Raw genomic sequence first — 14884 nt, forward strand, 5'->3', positions numbered from 1 at the left:
AATAAAACAAAATAATAAAAAAAAAAACACACACACAAAACAAAACAACATGAAATAGAATAGAAAACACACAACAGAACAGAATTTAACTTTATTGTCATTGCACGCACACAGCAATAAAAGTTTATATTCTTGCTTTAGCAATAAACATATATATACTAATGTAAAATGTAGAATATAACAATTTTAACAGGTATTGAGTTTACATAGTGTGCTTAATGGTTCAAACTGAATGGAGTAAGAACAGGTAGAGACAGTCCATGTGGTATTTTTGTGTAAGAGGATACAATCTATTCTTGATGTTTTTGACTATAGTGTGTCATGTTTCAGGTGTCAGAGTTCAGAAGTGTGACAGCTGTGGGGAAGGAAGTGTTTCTGAACCTTGCGGTCTCAGTTCTAAGGACTGGTGATTCTTCCTCAGACTCCTCAGGAAGAAGAGGCATTGGTGGGCCTTCTTGACAAGTTTGGAACAGTCCAGGTGAGTAGAGGAAAGGACTCATCTCACATCCTTGTGGTACTCCAGTGTTTATAACCATGGTGGATGAACAGTGGTTATCCAGCTGGACATGTTGGGGGTGACGATTCAGGAAGTCCAGTAGGGGGAACTAATACATAGATTTCTTTTTTTGCAATGACTTTTGAGGGGAGGACTGTGTTTAATCAAATGAAACACACTTTATTGTCTCAGAGGAAATGTGTCTTGGACTCCCAGTGCCAGTGACTGCATAACTACATTTGCACACATACAGACAACTCTGTACAAGTACAATAGCAAACAACCCACACATATGAGCATAAAACATGCATAGGATTGGACGTGCAGTGCTAGTGTTACACACCTCTAAGCAGAAAGTTGTTTGCACAGTAACTCGATGTCAGACAAAGTTAAAATCGTAAAGGAGATTTATTTTAAAACACCCATAAAATTGCCGGTACATTATCGAAGATCTGTTAGAGATCAAAAACACGATGTAAAAATAAGCCAAACTCTGCCAAACCACCGATGCGAAACAGGGGGTGCCGTTTCCCTGTGGCGACCCCAAAAATGGGACAAGCCGAAAGGTGAAGAAGAAGATGATAAAAACTGGTAAAAGAATGGTAGTTAATAAATATGTTTGTAAATGAATAAAAGTTCATAAATCAGTTAAAATGGACTCCAGTGTTATTTAGTAGTACAACAGATGTTGGGATGAATAATAGTTTGTATCTGCTGCTTTTGTGTCTCATTTGCACGATAGCGCCGCCCTGATGGTAAGAGTTCATATTTGCTGTGCAGTGGATGAGAGGGTACCTTTATTTATGAGGGATAAGATGGACCAGGAAAACAATGGACAGTACATTTATTTCAGGGGGTCACTGCGCTGCTATGACATCGTTTGGACATCAAAGCTACGTCACAGACTACTTTTGATTGGTTTATTGAAAATATTGGCACCATGTTTGCATCTGTTTGTATATATGTATGGGTGTTAAGTGGACCAGAAAAATGTTTGCTGTACATCGAATTTTAAAACTTTTTGGTGCAGTTCGATTCACATGTTGTTCTTTTTTTTCCCACTCTCTTCTGGGGAGCGGGAGAGATTTCAGATCCCAGGTGGATCGCCCACGCTCCCACTCTTGGCCGTGGACCACGCCCCCGACACCATCTCACATCTCTGAGTGAGAGTGATTCCTGGTGGTTCGTCTGTCCTTCTGCTCCTGGCCGTGGACTGAACTTCTGCTTCGTCTTGACTATAGACTTCATCACCACTCGTCCCTCAGCTCTATCTGAATGAACTCTATTTAAATACGTAGTTGTAGAAGCTAACTTTTCGTTAACAGTTCTGGTATCGCCTGTCTGTCCTGGGATAGAATATCTCCCTCATGTGGGAATCCCTAAGGTTTCTTCTTTATTCCTGACTCTGGCTTTTTTTAGGAGTTTTTCCTTACCGGGAGGGAGGGTCTAAGGGCAGGGATAACCAGTTTTATTTAGTCTGTTTAGTTTTTAGCAATTGTATATATTTTATGACCAAGTTTCTGCATCTGTAAAATTACCTGCATGAAGCCCAATGAGGAAAATTTTCTTTGTGATTTTGGGCTATATAAATAAAATTGAATTGAATTGAATTAAAAGCTCATCGCGTTGCTATGATGTCATTTTGACATCAAGGAGATGTCACAGACCAACACTGATGGGTAAATTTGAAAGATTAGTATCATATCAGTAACTGTTTGAAATACAGAAAAAAGTTTGCTGTACATTGAAATGTTGAGGGCAGCCATATTGGATTTCTGACCACCATATTGGATTTTAAGCAAAATCAGGGTGGCCCAGAAGCTTATTCTCAAAAGTATATGCCCCAAAAGTTTGACTGGAAAAAAGGGCTATTTTTGCCTGACTTGGACCCATCGACTGTCCCGTGACACAGGTTTCGTAAACCTCTTGTACAGAAGATTACTCTATCTTGCCAACGATTTTCATGGTGTTTTTCATGACACTCTCCATTTTGGGTTTGTATTTTACGGTTAGGGGCCCAAACCAGGAGACCATCCCGTGTCTTATAAGTCAAGCACTGCATTATAAAAACATGCCATGATATTAGTGCTTACACCAAACAGTCTGAGCCTTTTTAAAAAGTGGAATCTCTCAAATTCCATTTAAGAAGGTTGCTTACGTAGACACCAAGGTATTTAAATCTTTCTACTTGTTCCTTCTCCATGCCACTAATGGTCACTGACTCATGGAGCAGCAGCCCTTTGGGATCAACAACCTTCTTGTTTTGTGCACATTGAAGGTCAGATGGTAATCCAAGCACCAGCACTGAAATGTCTCTGTAAGTTTACAATGATGGTGTCATCTGAATACTCTAGGATTGTGCTGTTTGGCATTGATTTGTGTAAAGCGTAAACAAGATTGGCAAACTCACAGCTCCTAGTGGCTGAACTGAAATCCAAGAAGGAGGACAGAGTGCACCACTATGGAGACTGCATCCTCTGTCCTACTGTATGCAGGTCTAGTGTGGAAAGGAGATGAGAATTAAGGTGTGCTACAACCAAGTGTTCAAAGCACTTTAAGGGCTACCAGGAAGTTTTTAGTTTTTCGGTATCGGTACAATGGAGGTGAATTCAAAGTAGGTTGGTAACACAGCAAGGAGAGCCAAGGAGAGGTTGAATATGTTTGTTACTGAAAGAATACATTACTTATGGATAATTTGTAAGCCAGTTACAGTTGAAACTTAGTTTCAGCTTGAGAGAACTCAAGGTTGCCCGATAACAGCTAAAGGTGCTTTAACCATCTCTTGAAAGTTGATAAAGGTTGAAATGAAGAAGAAATGTATTCTTTTGTAAGCAGTTTATTCGTTGTGTGGAAGGTTTGGGGGAGAACTTGAACTCATTCTTCAAAAAAAAAAAAAAAAAAAAAAAAAACTATGATAACTCAGGTGTTAATTTTCTTAGAAACAAAAATCTAATGAGCAGAAACATGCTTCTTCTGTGCTGCACTGTTTATGTCATTTGGATTGGCTTCCTCTTTATAAAATTAGAATATAATGAGAAAAAAAAGTTTCTAACAGAAGTTAGGTTTATGATACTAAACATCAGGTTCTGCGAAAGGAGAAGAACTTTTCATGGTGGAGACTTGGCAATCAAAGACAGAGATAGAGACCACAAAATCAGTAAACATACTAAAAAATACATTACTTATGGATAATCTGTTAAGCATTTATGGTTAAAAATTAGCTTCAGTTTGAGTGAACTAAAGATTGCCTGATAACAGCTAAATATGCTTTCATCATTTTTAGAAATTTCATACAAAGTACTGGAAATTAAGTAAAATTGTGTTCACTATTTTTGTCTTTACGCCAAATATGGTGTTTATAGCAGCCATTTATAAAAAAAAAAAAAATTCTATTTTTTTTTTTAAATAATAATATGTTTTATTTAAAAAGCCCCTTTCAGGACATTCAAGGCAAATAAATCAGGTAAAACGCAATAAAACAGATGGGAGAGACAGAATTGGTGGTAAAAGTATGACTTCCTGAATAGTTGGGTTTGGATTTAACAGAATCAACGTAATTCTGGTAGATTCTGAAGGAGAAAAGCGGCTCGTGTGAGCGCTTTTCACCTGGGATCATGCTAACAGTTGAAAACTTACAGTATATGAAAGATTTTGTGTTTAAGCGTCACCGGTGAAACCTCAGGTGTTAAGGGGTTGAATAGGGAGTCAGTTTTTTTGTGAGAATTCACTAGAACAAAAAACTCTAAAAACACTAATATATTTACATTTTAATGCAAAAAAAGAAATAAGTAAACCATATTTTAAAAACATACAAAATAAGGCTAATCAAAACATTGTTTACGGCAAAAAGAGAAGAAAGTAAAGATGAAAACAAAACATCTCCTTCCCTTTTTCCTTGTGTCCGATTCTGCATCGAAAGAAGCAGACGAGCAAACACTGATCTTCATGTTGAGGGAAGAATGTAAAACTGAAAGGTCAACACAACATTAATCAGTGATTAAGATTCACAAACACCAAACTTCCCAAAGACACACAAAATCTGGAATCTTTCTACATTGAAAGCTACATTTTACATTAATGGCAAACCAAGTTCATTTATCAGCTGGCATTGTTGACACTGAAATGCTGCGGTGTCACAAGAATTCAAGTTCAGACACGAGGAGACTTTCAGGACTTCCCAAATGACGCATACTCATGTGATGAAGTGTGCAGCTACTTCCTCCTGTCATGCACTCTAGATCTTCAGTTTCAGATCCCGTTTTAATGGAGCATACAAAAGTTACTTTTCAGGGTATGAAACCATTTTTTTGCTGTTGTTGCTAAAAGAAGCTAGTTGCTAGAGAAGTATGCAAACTTGGTTTTGAGTTAGATTGGTTTGACGCAACTTTTTTGGGGAAGTTTTTGTGGCTGCTTGTTGACCTTTTCTCTCCTGAGAAGTGCAAGAAGTTAGACATGATACATGGTCATTAAAGTACATTGTGAAAACATTTTCTACAGCAGATTAAAAGGGGTTTCATTGGGGTTTTACCTTTGTAAATTAGTGACAGCTGATTCAAGGATTTATATTGTCAAACCAGTAGAAAAATGCCACAAATTTGGAACTCTGGTCCCGGTACATGTGAGAGAAGAAACAAGTACAACATGACACAATTTACAATACTTTACACAACAATATTCTACTAATACTTACAAAAATATAAGTAAAGAAATTATTTTAGGGCCAAATAAATACCATATAACTATCTAAAAATATTCAAATTTGAATCAAATTATTCTATATACATGGACACACACACAAGGAAGCCGAATCAGGACACATCAGTCATAAAGAGCTCAACAGTCTGACAGCTTCAGGGAACCAGCTGTTTCTAGGTCTATGGTGGGATAAGATGAAGTTGAGCAACAACCTTTATTAGAGTTCTGCAAATGAGTTCAAAGGACAGAACAGCCAGGAGTTTAAATCCTTAAAACATTAGGAGGCATTTTCTAGACTAGTTTTCTTATTATGTAAAAACACTTTAAACCGTATCTTCAAAAATAAGAGAAGTGGGAAAACAGCAAGTGAAACCAAAAAATAAAAAAAAAAACCCTGATATTTATACACCAAGCCTCTCCCTTTTCCCCATGACAACCCTCTTCAGAGAAGAGGTGGAGCAGAGCTCACTTTAGATAAAGGTGCTCCAGCCTTCATTCCGGACAAAGCCACCATGAGGGCATCACTGCAGGTCTGTGTTTTCCTGTTCCTTCCTACCTGCTTTTCAAACCCTGTGAGTCGGCCCACCAACTGGCTCAGACAATGCCGTGCCTCCACCAACCTCTCCCTCACGGCCCTGGAGGTGCTGCCCGGCGGAGGCTGGGACAACCTGCGGAACGTGGATATGGGTCGAGTCATGAATTTCAGCTTCTCCGAATGCCAGACCACCGAAGACGGGCTCTACCTCATCCCGGATGAGGTGTTTGTCATTCCCTACAAGGAGACGGGCGTGGAGACCAGCTCGGAGATCATCAACTCCTGGCTGGATCAGAAAAGCTCGACAGCTGCCTCCATAAACGCTGATATTTCTTTTCTCCCTGTGCTGAATGCCAAGTTTTCCGTTGAGATTACAAGAATGAAAACCCATCAGGTCAAGGACTCCTCAACTACAGCCAGAGTGCAAGTAAGTTTGTTATTTTTACTTTAGCATGCAACAAATACATTCAAAATCATAGGACTGGTGACATTTTTTAAAGGTTTGTCTCTGGGTTGCTTAAATATAAAAAAGACAATAACGTAACAAATCTAACCCTGTTCCAATAATTTTGTCTCAAGGTGCGAAATTTCATCTACACGGTGAAGTCCTACCCAGACTTCACTCTGGATTCCCGCTTTGCCAATCAGGTGAAGGAAATCGCAGATGCTATTGAAAACAACCAGACGAGGCGTGCAGACTACCTCTCAGAAAAGATGGTGGTGGACTTTGGCACACATGTAATCACAAGTGTTGATGCCGGAGCCTCTTTGTCACAGGAAGACTACCTTCGTTCCTCTTACGTCTCCGACAGCATCTCGGACAGTTCCTCAATTAAAGCATCGGCTGGACTGAACTTTTTTGACAAGCTGAAGTTTGACATCAGCAGCCAAAATACCCAAAGTAGCTCAACTCTTCAAACCTACCAGTCCAACATTCAGTACTCCATCATTCAAAGCCATGGAGGCATCCCTTTTTATCCTGGCATCTCTTTGCAGAAGTGGCAAGAGAGCACCAAAAACAACCTGGTTGCCATTGACCGTTCAGGAGTTCCCCTCCACTACTTGATCAACAGCAATACGATCCAAGACCTGCCACAGCCTACTGTTAACAAAGTGGCTCTGTCGGTGAGTCAGGCCATAGAGCGTTACTACAGGATCAACACCCGACCCGGCTGTGTAGACCTCAACTCCAAGAACTACAACTTCCAAGCCAATGTTGATGATAATTCCTGTGAGGGTCCTGCCACAAACCTTAGCTTTGGGGGTGTCTACCAAACGTGCACAAAACTGAGCTCAGATGCAGATCCACTATGTGAAGAACTGGCCCAGAAAAACCCAAACACAGGAGAGTTCTCCTGCCGCTCCCCGTACTCCCCAACGTTACTGCGGTCTGAAGTAAGACAGAGGGGTTACACAACTTATGACTGCTATGACGTCCGTTATTCCTGTGGATTCCTGGGTTTGTTTTCTTGCCACAGAAAACAATGCCAAGACAACTATCATGTCCGCAGTGCTCGTATCATGACCTACTGGTGCTCTGTTAATGGGAAAGCTCCAGAAAATTCTGGGTTTCTGTTTGGAGGCATTTACAGCCCCTCCTCTTCAAATCCTATTACCAATGCTAAAAGCTGTCCTCCAAACTACATCCCGTTGACATTTTTTTCAGATGGACAAAAGATCTGTGTGAGTCAAGACTATGAATTAGCTACCAGATTTTCTGTCCCATTTGCAGGTCTGTTCAGTTGTGAATCAGTCAACCCTCTGGCTAACAACCAACGCAGGTGCCCTCCCAAGTTCAGCCAACACCTCGCGACAGTCAGCGATGGTTGTGAAATCCTTTACTGCGTCCAGTCTGGGTTGTTTACTGGTGGGAATCTACTACCAATCCACCTGCCCCCTTTCACCAAACCCCCACTGGTCAGTATGCAAGCAACCAACACGGTGATGGTGATGACTGAAGGAGACAGCAGCTGGGTCAGAATTGGGCAGACAAAGGCATGGAAACTGGCCAGACCAGAGGAGATCCGTAAGATAATGAAGGAGCTTCACCCAGAGCTGAATGAGATGTCGGGCGGGCAGAAAGCAGGCATAGCATTTGGGGTGATAGGTTTGATGGTGCTGATTGTCATCACGGTGGTGGTTTTGAGGAGGAGGAGGGGGTCTAGTTCTAGAGCAGGCTATGAGGAACTAATCAGTGATGTGAGGAGCGAAACACAGCAGGAAGTCCCATAAAATTGAGGTTATGCTGGAGACAAAAAAGATTTAAGATACTTTCATAATTAATAGATAATCTCAAGGGTTGCATCATGCTAGCATTTTTAAACTATGTATTTTTCTTTCCTGTAACCCTTGTGCTATCCTAGGCATGTTTACATTAAAAGTGGGGTCATCTGGACCCAACAAGACAGCACGCTGAACTTTTTTTTTCCAAGGATTTTTTTGATCTTCACTAGTGTCCATGGCAGACATAAAATCCAGTTCACCTTTGTCATTGGAGGGATCAAGCATTAATATAAGGGTGGGGTCATCTGGACCCCATAAGATAGCACAAGGCTTAAAAAAAGCATATTAAAGGAGATTGTGGCATTTTTCAACAAGGGGAATGTCTGAGGTATTTGCAGGCTTCAGCAAGAATCATTGCTGCCATCATGTGGTAAGGAGTGATCATTTCATGTGTTTGGCACCAATATTTATTTTCTTATGGTTTCATTCTCAGTAAACTATGCACATGAAAAATGAATGTTAAACTATATATAATTTTGCAGCTGTCTATAAGCTTTTGTACAAATGTATTGATTGTAATGATTTAAAATAAAGTTACAATTTTTACTTAATTTTTTTTTTTTATCATGATAAACTTATTATAGATGCCTTTTGAGTTGGATGTCATGCAACCAGTCTGTAATGCCTAGTTTCCACTGAGCAATCCAGACTGGACCGGACCGGTACAGTATTTTGAGTGTTTCCATTATAAAACAGACACATTAGGCCGGACTGATTCGTACCCTTTTTGTTACCCTTTTGATTGTAGGTCCATAGAAAAAATAAAATGGGCCAGTAAGGGCCGAGCTACTGTCATCACATGAGGAAATCCACTGATTGGCGGAAAGGATCAACTGTCCCACCAGCTCCAAGCTGAAAGTTTTGTCCTCTTTGTGGTTGTATTCTTCTTCGCCTTCCACAATCTATTAGCAGAGAATTTTCAATTCATTCCATTCAGTATTCCCCCCTTATTCGCGAGGGTTAGGGACTGGAGACACGCCGAATCCGCAAATACGGAGAACTGCTATAGTCGCACCGTTATGACACATAGATACATCATCAATTTCCACCCTGCATGCACCTTTAAAGGTCCAACACTCCCTGGAAAGGCACACTTGAGTTGCCTGCGGCAGGAGCGGACCGCTCCGGTCCAGACCGATCAGTGGAAACGAGGTATGACAGAACTGTGTGGGCAGTACTGATTTCTGCTAAATCAGTGTGAGGTTGCTTCAACAAAAATGTATATAAACAAGTTTTCAGGAAATTTCTTCCTCCATTTTCCAGTTTTGGGGCAGCCATAGTGCACAGGTAAAGCGGTTGAACTCTGATTGGAAGATCACAGTTTCGGTTCCTGCTCTGCTCGCCCATCTGTCAGAGGGTCTTTAGGCAAGACGCTAAATCCCACATTGTTCCTGAGGCTTATAGGTCGATGCCAGAATTTGGCAGAGGAACAACCAACATTTGAGTTTGGATGAATGGGACTGTGACTGTGAAGCGCTTTGGGTGTTCCAAAAAAATGTAGTAAAGTGCAATATAGGTATACACAATTTCTACCACACATTTTACACAACATGTAAACATAAATTTTGACCGCCTTTCACTACAACAATAAAGCAGCAGTTTATGACGGCAATATTTAATTTAATAGAATTTTAGATTACAATATCACAAATTCCATGAAAATTGAAACAATGTTTTGCTGCGACTTTTCTTTGGATACTGTTACCTTTTTTTTTTCCAAAAAGCAAAACTAAAAATAAAAAAATAAAAAAATCAAGCTATTTTCATAAATCATTTACTTCCATCTCACTTAAGAAAAGAATACGTTAAATCTTAGCACCTACGACCTAGTGAGATTGTAGTGGGTGGTGGTGGAAAAACTAAGTTCATTTCTTTTCCATATCAGCAAAATGTAATGATCTGCAAGGGTTTTTTGTTATAACTCAAATGAATTGTCTACAAGAGATAGTAAAAAGAAAGCAAAATCAAATAAAAATGAAACAAAAATGAAACTTCAATTTTTTTTCTTAAAATGAGAAAAAGGCTTTTGTCTTTGTTTACCTTCCAGCAAAACCCCCAAACCTTCCACCCACATCCATAAAAAGATGATGACAAAGCAGACCTTGTGGGTTTGGTGAGATTATCAGTGCACAGACAGGCCAGCTCAGAGGCAAAACACACATTCAGTCCAACAGACAACACACACATGTATGCATCTACACACTGACACACATTTCCAGTAAAAGTTCTCCAACCAATGCTCCTGTGTCTGCATAGAAATCTTCCTTCCCCACATCCACGTGCAGCAAAGACATACAGAGCAAATCTGAGAGGGATTTGCAGAACTGGGTCTTCTTCAGCTTGTAAATAAACTCATTCAGGCTGCACAGATTGAAAAAGGGCCTCCAGGGCAAAGAGAGGAAGAGGGGGAGAGAGCTGCAGACACGCAAAGATCCTCCCTCCTCTTTCAAGAGAGGAAAAAAGACGGAAGAGTGCAACCACAGACGGCCGGCCACACTGAAGCTTTCTCAGCTGTTGCCGTGTTTATGGAGGGATCCAGGACTTCAGCAAATTTCTACTTCAGCTCCAATTTTCTGCTGAGCCACAGACGAGTAAATAGAGAAGAAAATTGAGGATCAAGAGAAAGAGATTATTGCAAAAGCAAGGCTTCTGCTAAATAACAGCCGACAAGACATTTTTGGAGGAGAAAAAGAAAAAGGTACGAGTGTACACAAGGGTTCCTCTCTGGGATGTGTATGGTTTGAGCTAAGCAGCTTGCTTCTTTAAGGGAAAGGGGATTAACCCTTTGATGCCTTAAAACTTATTTTTCAACTTTCAAGCAGATGCTAAATTAACCCTTAAATTGGGTTTAGGTCAATTTCCATACTTAAAAGCGGCTCACAACACAATATAAGGGTTAACTTTGAAGCCATTTGATTCATATTAGCTTCAGTTGGCATCAAGGGGGTTAAATGTGTTTGAATTGAAAAAGAAAGATTTGAATAAACATCTTTTGAACGTCTTTTTAACCCTTGTTGTGCTCTGTTAAATTTAGGTAACCATGCCAGCAGGAAGACACCAGTGGGAGAGCGTTGTCTTGTTTGCACAGGTTTTGTTGCTTGTTCCGGGGGTCCACAGGGTCCAGGCCTGCTGGATTGGCACAGGACCAGAGTGTGAGAAAGCTCCTTTTGTCCCTGGCCACAACCTTGCAGGCGAGGGTTTTGATGTGGTGCGGCTGCGTCGAACGGGAGCATACGTCATCAATGTCAAAGCTCACCTGTCAGACAACCACACCTGCACGCTGTGTCCGAACCGCTTCCAGGAAGGACAGGTGAAAACAAAAAAACGTCTCTGCTTATTGCTAATTTTTCTCCTCTTTGCATACATCTGTTATCTTTCCTAGAACATTCCAAGTTAAATTTGAATTTCTTCTTCTCAGGTTCAGAGGCTACCATCATCAGTGCTCGACTGGCGGCCTTTTAGTCGCTGCAGTAAGCAGCTTTCCAGTGCGCTCCACCACTCTGTGGAGTCCCTGCTGCGCAGCTCCAACTCGCTGGTGAACAACAACTGGGGGTTGGGTTTGAGCCTCGACAGCATCGGCCACGGGGTGCTGGGAGGAAGTCGCTCGGATTTGGCCAAATTTGCCCGTTCGCAGCACAGTGTGGACAAAGCCACATTTGCCCTTCACGAAATCAGCTGCACCTACTACAGGTAACATGAAGGGACCGGGTAGAACATTGGTTGGAATGTTCAAATGGACAACTCAAGGGAGAAAACAAAGACAAAGATGTCTGCTTATCTTATTTCTAAGTAAAAGACAAGTTTGCACATACTCTGACACAGAGCAGTTCATAGTTGTTTGAAAGGACATCATGTATCTATTATATATGTGTTTGTAGCTTCAGGCTGGCCGATCATCCTCAGCTGAGTGCAGAGTTCATCAAGCATCTGAGAAGACTCCCGCCGACTTTAAACTCCGACCAGAACAAAGCCTCATACAGACGACTCATCGACACCTATGGAACACATTACATCCATCAGGTCAGCGAAACGCGTAGAGCTTTTGTTTTTCTGTTGAGATGCTGCATCCAGGTCTTCAATCTGCTGTCCATGTTTTGGTAGGTCCACCTTGGAGGAAAGGTGAGGCGGATCACTGCCTTCCGGACCTGCCTGGCCACGCTGAAGGGCTTCTCAGAGACAGAAATTAAAAACTGCCTCAATGTTGAGTTGCGGGTGGCGTTGGGCTTCATCCCTGCCAACATGTCTTTCTCCAACAAGTGCGATGGCCTCCTGAAAGGCAACATGAGCATGGGCTTCTACCAGGGATTTATGACTCACAAGATTGAGGTGATTGGAGGGGAGAGGTACTTTCCTGACATCCTCTACCAGCAGGACCCATTGGACGCGTACCACAGCTGGATGAACAGCCTTCATGACAACCCCGACGTGGTTTCCTATGCTATCTTCCCCTTGCATCACTTAGTGGAAGACTCACAGGTCAGTGCTAACCTGAGAAGCATGGTCACAGAGTACATTAAAGAGAACCAGCTGCAGGAGGACCTGCTGGGACTGAAAAACTGTTCTCCGACTCCCAACCTGGATCATAACTGCTGTCCATTGAGGGCCGGAAGAGGAACTCTGACAGTGGAGATCCACAGAGGAGCAGGACTGAAGGCTGACACCTTTACAAAAACAGACGCTTTTGTGAAGATCTTCTACAGCGGCATGTACGAGGAGACCGAGACGGTGATGGATAACAATGACCCAGTGTGGAACGCCACCTATGAATTTGGTTCGGTGGAACTGGGTCAGCCACTGAGGTTTGAAGTTTGGGATAGAGACGTGCTTTACAACGACATGGCAGGGACGTGTCTCGTCTATCCCGAGAGAGGAAGGCACTCTGTGGGCTGCAAACTGCGCAAAGGAGTCTTCTATTTCAGCTACTCCATCACATGCGACGCCCACTTGACAGGGTTCAGATGTGGAAGGTATTCTCCAAATGCTGAGTAGAGTTTATTATGTAAATGTAAAACACAACTTTTCTCAAATTTTGAGAGTTCATTTTTTACTGAAAAATGTCCTTTTCTCACAACAAATAATAATGCTAAAATAATTGTTATTTAGTAAATAGATTTCTATAATCTTCTGTCATTTACTTTCATTGTTACCATTGACTGTATATGAGAAGTGCATTGAGTAAGTGTGACGTCACCCACAGAAAACAGTCTACTTTCAGCTTCAACAAAATTAAGTTAATTCAGTCGCCATTTTTTTCGTGAAACGAATGCCGCCATGTTGGAATCAGACATCGTTAGTAAGCAGTGATTGGTCTGAGTCAATCTCCAATACGGAGTGAGCTTTTTAAAAGTCCACACCAGCAGGTTTTTGAGAATCTGGCAAATTTTTGATTGGTCAGTTTATAACTTCAATATCTTATGATAATGAAAGAAAAAAAAATCTGAATTATCAAGAACATGCTAAAAAATGTTTCAGTGCAAGAATAGTTATTCTGACAAATAGAATGACTGAGTAATAGCAGTTTATTTCTCAAAAAAAAATCTATGGGTTTTGGATTTTTGGAGCCAGCTAGTACTTCTTGTTTAGAACCAGAGGGGGGAGGGGTCAGTCCAGTTTTTCTTATAAAGCCAACGAGTTTAACTGATAAAAAGTACATTGATAAGCTAAAGCAATATGTTTGAAAAAAGGGAGTAGAGAAAAAGTACATTTATTTTAAATATTTTGTTTGTGCAGTTGTTGTGAAGTTGTGTTACTGTAAGGGACATTTACTTACAAGGAACTCATTTTGGGGCCAAGAAACAGCCCTAAGTATGACTTTAACCAGGACCAAGTCCATTTTTGCTGATAGAGTCTTAAAATATCTTACACGTCTCGATGCGGTGGTTTACTTTGGACTGTTACAAAGCACTTAGATCAGGGTCTGCAACCTTTAACACTAAAAGAGCCATTTGTGCAAAAACCCAGCGAGGGCATCACAGTCCCACCTCACTCCTTATGTTTTTGTAGCCATAGCTTTTAAATATTTTCTACAACTTAATCATGTGTTTTTATATATAAAAACAAAGTTCCTCATGTTATTCTCACGAACAACTCTAACAATAGATTAAATCTTATCTGACATGTTAGAAAGTCTAAACATAAATGATGAAGTTTAATTAACAAAAAAACAAATTACAAATCCATTATTTATTTATTGTGTTTGTCTTTTTCTTCAAAGCCAGAAAGCCACAGTGGAGGGATGAAAGAACTAAACTCATGTGAAGCACTTAAGAGCAACAGTTTCACTGAAGCAAAAATAAGTCAGTTTTATCACTGAATGTTCATAACTGGAGAGGAAAGTCAACAGGTGACTCAAGGGGAATACCAGGGAAAGGCAAACATTGGCTCTGCACAACTTTGACAAGTTTTTCTTTATTTTTGGTATACTGGAGTAGAAAGCATGCTTTGGATGGGTAAAAATGGGGGGACTTTTCCTTCTATCCTTCTAACATCTGTTTTCCTGCGATTTTCAGTGTCGTATTTTCTTAAAAATGTGAGCTACTTCTTGATACTGTAAAAAATAAACAATATAAAAAAAAATCTAGATTTCTCCAAAATACATGTTTTTTTTTTTGTTTGCTTACCCATAAAGTTTTGGAATTATGTTGTTTTATGTTTTTTTTTAAATCTAGCCCTTTATTTCTGTATTTTAAGTCTGTTACAGTTTAAATTTAAAGTTGGAGCAGAGCTACATTTTTTTTTACATTTGTGATTAGCAGTAGTCCTGAAGAGAATGCGGAACAAAAGATACAAGATGTTTCTTCCACAAACATTTTGTCGAAGATTATAACTTTTTTGTAACTATTAGAGTAAAAATTGTCACATCTTTTTGTAAAACT

At 40.5% G+C, this 14884-nt stretch overlaps 2 protein-coding genes across 2 annotated transcripts; both read left to right on the forward strand.

Annotated features, from left to right (window-relative positions):
- Positions 1 to 4976: 4976 nt before the first annotated feature.
- Positions 4977 to 8560, forward strand: mpeg1.1 (macrophage expressed 1, tandem duplicate 1). Its single transcript, XM_024276315.2, has 2 exons — positions 4977 to 6153; positions 6306 to 8560. The coding sequence occupies exons 1-2, from the start codon at positions 5704 to 5706 to the stop codon at positions 7956 to 7958; spliced, it is 2103 nt and encodes a 700-aa protein (XP_024132083.1). The 5' UTR covers positions 4977 to 5703; the 3' UTR covers positions 7959 to 8560.
- A 1556-nt stretch (positions 8561 to 10116) lies between these two features.
- On the forward strand, positions 10117 to 14587 carry prf1.5 (perforin 1.5). Its single transcript, XM_024275259.2, has 5 exons — positions 10117 to 10707; positions 11044 to 11319; positions 11428 to 11699; positions 11888 to 12029; positions 12111 to 14587. Exons 2-5 carry the CDS (start codon positions 11050 to 11052, stop codon positions 12996 to 12998), a joined length of 1572 nt encoding a protein of 523 aa, XP_024131027.1. The 5' UTR covers positions 10117 to 10707; positions 11044 to 11049; the 3' UTR covers positions 12999 to 14587.
- The last annotated feature ends 297 nt before the right edge of the window (positions 14588 to 14884 follow it).

The sequence above is a fragment of the Oryzias melastigma genome, linkage group LG9, assembly GCF_002922805.2.
Source record: "Oryzias melastigma strain HK-1 linkage group LG9, ASM292280v2, whole genome shotgun sequence".
Taxonomy (NCBI): Eukaryota; Metazoa; Chordata; class Actinopteri; order Beloniformes; family Adrianichthyidae; genus Oryzias; species Oryzias melastigma.